Source organism: Cebus imitator, unplaced genomic scaffold, assembly GCF_001604975.1.
Source record: "Cebus imitator isolate Cc_AM_T3 unplaced genomic scaffold, Cebus_imitator-1.0 Scaffold318, whole genome shotgun sequence".
Taxonomy (NCBI): Eukaryota; Metazoa; Chordata; class Mammalia; order Primates; family Cebidae; genus Cebus; species Cebus imitator.
Genome location: NW_016107633.1, coordinates 1,070,512 through 1,076,303, shown reverse-complemented (window position 1 = coordinate 1,076,303; position 5,792 = coordinate 1,070,512). Strand labels below are relative to the sequence as shown.

The 5,792-nt window shown below is 37.0% G+C and overlaps 1 protein-coding gene across 2 annotated transcripts in view; it reads left to right on the top strand.

The window, feature by feature from the left end:
* The window catches only part of LSM14A (LSM14A mRNA processing body assembly factor), a 27,744-nt gene that overhangs the window by 16,480 nt on the left and 5,472 nt on the right, over nucleotides 1-5,792 (top strand). Inside the window, exons 3-7 of one of the 2 annotated variants that reach the window (XM_017504231.2) lie at nucleotides 382-558; nucleotides 859-924; nucleotides 3,243-3,425; nucleotides 3,566-3,737; nucleotides 5,303-5,534. In XM_017504231.2, the coding sequence (XP_017359720.1) occupies nucleotides 382-558; nucleotides 859-924; nucleotides 3,243-3,425; nucleotides 3,566-3,737; nucleotides 5,303-5,534 (830 nt within the window). Of the gene's footprint in view, nucleotides 1-381; nucleotides 559-858; nucleotides 925-3,242; nucleotides 3,426-3,565; nucleotides 3,738-5,302; nucleotides 5,701-5,792 lie in introns of those variants that run through there. The other variant, XM_017504230.2, reaches the window with a different exon arrangement.

Sequence of the window (5,792 nt, the reverse complement as noted above, 5' to 3'; positions counted from 1 at the left end):
AAGTCACCATAGTCTTATGGTTGTCATTGGGAAAGCCTTTGTTTGACCTAACTGTAACATGACCTTTGATAATATTTCTAGGGAATCTCGTACCAGGCAGCAATTTTTTTTTAACGTAAATTATTCTACTGGATAGAAATAACAGATAAAATTGTGAAGGGGAGGGAGTTGTTTCGAAGCTGTTCATTTTTTTTGTTTTTAACCTAATGACAGCCCACTAAGGTTAACCAGTCTTAATATCTGGTCTGTTAAGTGGATTAATTCAAATTTGTGCTAAGGATTTTAATTGGTAGAAATAAAACTCTAGACAATTTTATTTAGGGTCTAAATTATTTTGAAATCCCCAGTAGGGTAGTTTCTTATCTTTTGGTTACATTTTAGGTCGTTCAAGCCCTCAGTTAGACCCTTTGAGAAAAAGCCCAACCATGGAACAAGCAGTGCAGACCGCCTCGGCCCACTTACCTGCTCCAGCACCTGTAGGGAGAAGGAGCCCTGTATCAACCAGGCCTTTGCCATCTACCAGCCAAAAAGCAATAGAGAATCAGGAGCACAGGAGAGGTAAAACTTCAGCTGTTTACTGTTCCTTAATTGACTGATCAATGTTTTCCACTCACTTTATTTTCATTAAAAGGGTTTACTTCAGATGAATGATCCCAGAAAATTAAACTGAACGTAATAGAATGTTTGGTCTTTCAAATTTGATTCAAAGTATTAGTGTTGTGGGTATAGATTTTTGGGTATTGCACAGGCTTTGTTTTAGGTTTTTCGGTTTGTTTGCTTGTTTTTATTTCTAAAGTTTTTGATTATGTTTTTGATCATGTGCCTGAGTTGATTTGGCACTTTGCATGTCTTCTATAGCTGAAGTACACAAAGTTTCAAGGCCAGAAAATGAACAACTCAGAAATGATAACAAGAGACAAGTAGGTAAGTTCTTGGATCTGAAAGTCATATTCTATGCCTCTCAACAGGGAGAACGTTTTAAATGTATGATACGTAATTACTATAAACAAATGAAAGGCAGGGATTGTGACTGTAAAGGAGGAGCACAGGGGAGTGTCACTGTGGTGACAGAACAGTTCTTTATCTTGATTGTGATGGTGGTTGTACAAATCTATATATGGTAGAACGTCATAGAACTATGCATAAAGACATACCAAAAAATGTGTACATGTACAAACTGGTGACATCTGAGCAAGGTCTGCAGTTTAGTTAATTAGATTGTGCCTGTGTTGGTTTCTTGGTTTTGATAATATAACATAGTTATACTTATCACTGCTAGAGTTTGGGAAGTTGGGTTGATGGGCACAAAGGACCACTCTGAACTAGTTTTTCCATTTTTTTCTGTCTATTATTACTTTAAAATGAAAAGATTTTTTAAAATTTTACTTTTCTGGGAAAAAATTCCACTTAGTGGTAGGCAGTTATCTTTTAATACATTCTTGAGTATTTCCTGTTAGTAGGGTTTCTTCATTTATATTTACATTGTTCTACTTTTGTGGTTCTTATGTTTTGTGTCAGTTTCATGTTAGGGTTATAAAATTGATTGTTTTCATTGTTTTCTGTGCTCTGGGGAATGGAATTATCTATATGTTACAAATTTGAAATGTTTTCTCATTAAAATTAAGCCCAGAGGCTGGGTGTGGTGTCTCAGGCCTATAATCCCAGCACTTTGGGAGGCTCAGGTGGGTGGATCACGAGGTCAGGAGATGGAGACCATCCTGCCCAATATGGTGAAACCACATCTCTGCTTATCTGTTTTATAATATATAACATTCCCAAATATTTTATTAATATTTTCAAATCTATTAATGGAAAATAAATTGTAATTTTAAAACTCTTCCAAATTAAAAAGACGGATATAATCGCCTTATTTAGAAAGTGATTGAAAAATGACCTTTCATTTAATTTTGGAAACCTAGATATATTTTTTAGATGTATAAATACTCTTATTTCTCCTCTACGTTTGTGGTTTTTTTAATATTCTGTACGTCATGGAATACAGAATTTTTTTTAAATTTGACTCATTTCAGCTTTTTTATTCAGAAAAAGAGAGAGCTTCCCTCCCAAAATAAAATAATTGCTATACTATCTTTCATTGCTCTTCAAAACTCACCCCACCAAAGAGGTTCATTAACAGAACAGTGAATAATCTTCCAGATTCTTTTGTAGATTTTACAGACAGACATCTATACCTAAAACATTTTTTTTAAGACAGAAGGATTATGGTGTAATTCTGGCTTGTGGCTGAGGCATTTTTTAATAGTAGAGGTGAATGTTTTAAACATCCTGCTTATCTAGATGTATGTCTGGGTATGCTGCTATGGGGTTTTGTGGTTTGTTGTCTCAAACCCAGGCAGCTTGCCAAACCTCAGCAAACAGCACAAACCTGTCTGTTAACCTGTAGTCACTTCTCATCCTATGTGTGGAGCATTTCACACAGTTGTGATCATTAAACTCATACTGCTTTCTGCTCTACATTTTTCAATTAACATAAAATATTCTTCCTGGTTTTTTTTTCTTGTTAGTCATTTCTCTTGGATATTTGGGTTCCCACGTTTTTCACTATAAATTATGCTACTTTGTATTGCTTTATCATGTCTCATATAATTGGCTGAAATCTTACTATGTTATAGAGAAGAGAATATATAGATACAAGGCTTGAATAATGTAAAACCATCTAGAGGGAGACAGTAAAGATGGAGTCACTAAGGAAGGGTACTTGTCTGTTTTTTTAATCTGTGATATGGAAATAACACCTATTTTCTTGCAATTTGTGCCAATTAGTGTTCGTTTATTTTTCTTACTATAAATCTTGATTTCTGTTATTCTTTCCATCAAAGGCTTTCTATATTTTGAGAACCAACTATGTGTCTGGCACTTAGTTTGCAGGTGTTGGGGATATAGCAGTAAGGAAAACAAAGCCTCTGCCCTCAAGGAGCATACATTAATTTAGTGCAGAAGTCTCCACACTTGCCTGGCTGTATACTCTGTCAGTAACACATGTGAGTGTGGACTCCATAAATACAAATGTTTAGAAATTTTGTGTGAGATATTCTCAGTCTACATACTAAATTTTAGTGAAACTTAATTTTATATAAAAAATACAAATACAATAAAATATATAGAGACCTGTAAGCATTTCTGTTGTTGACTGTTGAATCTAAAAAGCACAATAGCAACATCTGTGCTAAACCATCTATTACATATTGAATATCCTTTGTATATATTCTTTATTATCATAGCTCCAGGTGCTCCTTCAGCTCCAAGGAGAGGGCGTGGGGGTCATCGGGGTGGCAGGGGAAGATTTGGTATTCGGCGAGATGGGCCAATGAAATTTGAGAAAGACTTTGACTTTGAAAGTGCAAATGCGCAATTCAACAAGGAAGAGATTGACAGAGAGTTTCATAATAAGCTTAAATTAAAAGGTAAGCTCTGATTTTTCTACTCAGAAAGTAATCTTATTTGATCTGTGAATTATGGATGTTTCTCAGATTAGGTGTTTAATTTTGTATAATTCAGATTAACTGTCTTAACTTTTATGATATGTACCTTTGTTTGTCCTTAGAAGATAAACTTGAGAAACAGGAGAAGCCTGTAAATGGTGAAGATAAAGGAGACTCAGGAGTTGATACTCAAAACAGTGAAGGAAATGCTGATGAAGAAGATCCACTTGGACCTAATTGCTATTATGACAAAACTAAATCCTTTTTTGATAATATTTCTTGTGATGACAATAGGTACAGTCTTTAAAAGTGTTCTTTTGTTCTTGTGATGTTGATTGAAGTATAAAATGGTTTCATGTAAATTCACAAGGTTTAATGAACACTACCATAATTGTTTTGTTTTGAGGCAGTCTCACTCTGTTAGCCAGGCTGGAGTGCAGTGATGCAGTCACAGCTCACTGTAGCCTCAAATTCCTGAGCTCAAGCAATTCTCCTGCCTCAGCCTTAGTAGAGGGGACTACAGTTGCACACCACCACACCCGCCTTATTTTTTTCATTTTTGTAGAGATGGGGTCTTCCTTTGTTGCCCAGGCTGGTCTTGAACTCCTGGCCTCAAGCAGTCCTCCCACCTCAGCTTCCCAAAGTACTAGTACTAGGATTACAGGCATGAGCCACGACACCTGGCCATAATTGGTTTTGTTTGTTTGTTTGTTTTTTTGAGACGGAGTTTCATCTTGTTGCCTAGGCTGGAGTGCAATGGCACAATCTTGGCCCACCACATCCTCCACCTCCTGAGTTCACGGGATTCTCCTGCCTCAGCCTCCCAAGTAGCTGGGATTACAGGCATGCACCACCACGTCCAGCTAATTTTGTATTTTCAGTAGAGATGGGTTTCTTGGGTTTCTCCATGTTGGTCAGGCTGGTCTCAAACTCCCGACCTCAGGTGATCCAGTCACCTCGGCCTCCCAAAGTGCTAAATTATTCATTCAAAAGAAGAAATAATCATATACTTTTATTTAAGGATATATTCATATTTGAATATTAGTAATTAAAGCAAGCATTTAGTTAATGTCTAAGTATGACATTTTCTTTCACCCCTCTACATTGTAGTTCAAATGAAGCCAGAACCAAAGTGCTAATCTACTTTGAAGTTTGCTGATACTATTAAAAACTGCCAGATTGTAGTAAATGTGGGTCCAGAAAATTGGTAAATTATTGAGAGGTTAATTAAAGGACCCAGTGCAAGGAACAGTTCTAGAGGTTCCCCTGCCCAATCCAGATTGTCCTTGTCCTTGTCCTGGCTGAAGTTTGGTGCCCTCTGGTGGCAGTTGTTTACTTCAGTATAAACGTGGTTGGAGATATCTGAGTCCCACAATTGGCTGGACGACAGCCGCAACAATTCAGATACTTCTTGGGTTCATTGGCATTAGATCCAGAGATTGGGCCAGCAGCATAATGGGGACCCAAGGGCCCATCTTCCATCTCCTAGCTTCCTGAGATAAGGTCTTCCTGTCTGGCGTTGTCTTCCTTTTTCCCTTGGGACTGAGTGGAAAGCGAAGTCAGTACCAATCTCATTTTATCTGAATTTCCATTATATTGGGGCTGTTACTATGTTTCTTTGTTTTATCAGGTGTATTTGCAAGAAACTAATATCAGTCATGTGTTCACATGAAGTTTAATAGAATATTATAGGAACATATTGAACTCATATGCCATGAACAGCTTGTGACAACTTAAATGCTTATTTCTAATTAGCTTTAGGAATTATTTAGCCTTAATTTGGGAATAGTGTTGCATATTTTGGCTGAGTGATGTTCTTTTAAGCCTGATATGCTGAAGATTATTTGCTTTTATAATAGAGAACGGAGACCAACCTGGGCTGAAGAAAGAAGATTAAATGCTGAAACATTTGGAATCCCACTTCGTCCAAACCGTGGTCGTGGGGGATACAGAGGCAGAGGAGGTCTTGGTTTCCGTGGTGGCAGAGGGCGTGGTGGTGGCAGAGGTGGTACCTTCACTGCCCCTCGAGGATTTCGTGGTGGATTCAGAGGAGGTCGTGGGGGTCGGGAGTTTGCAGATTTTGAATATAGGGTAAGTGTTGTTCTTAATAAATGCTTTGGGGTTGACATGCATTTTACAAGACTCAAAACATTTTTACTTGTTTTTTGTTTAGGGTGAAATTTATTTGAGGACATTAGAGTAACTTCCATTTTGACTTTTCAGTAGAGGATATACTGTATGTGATTTAGATTTGTTGGCTGATGAACCTAAAAAGTTTTTTTCCCAATGGTTTTCTTCTCAATTAAGGAAGTAAGAGCTAGGTGTGATATTCTTTCTTGTCTTTTTATT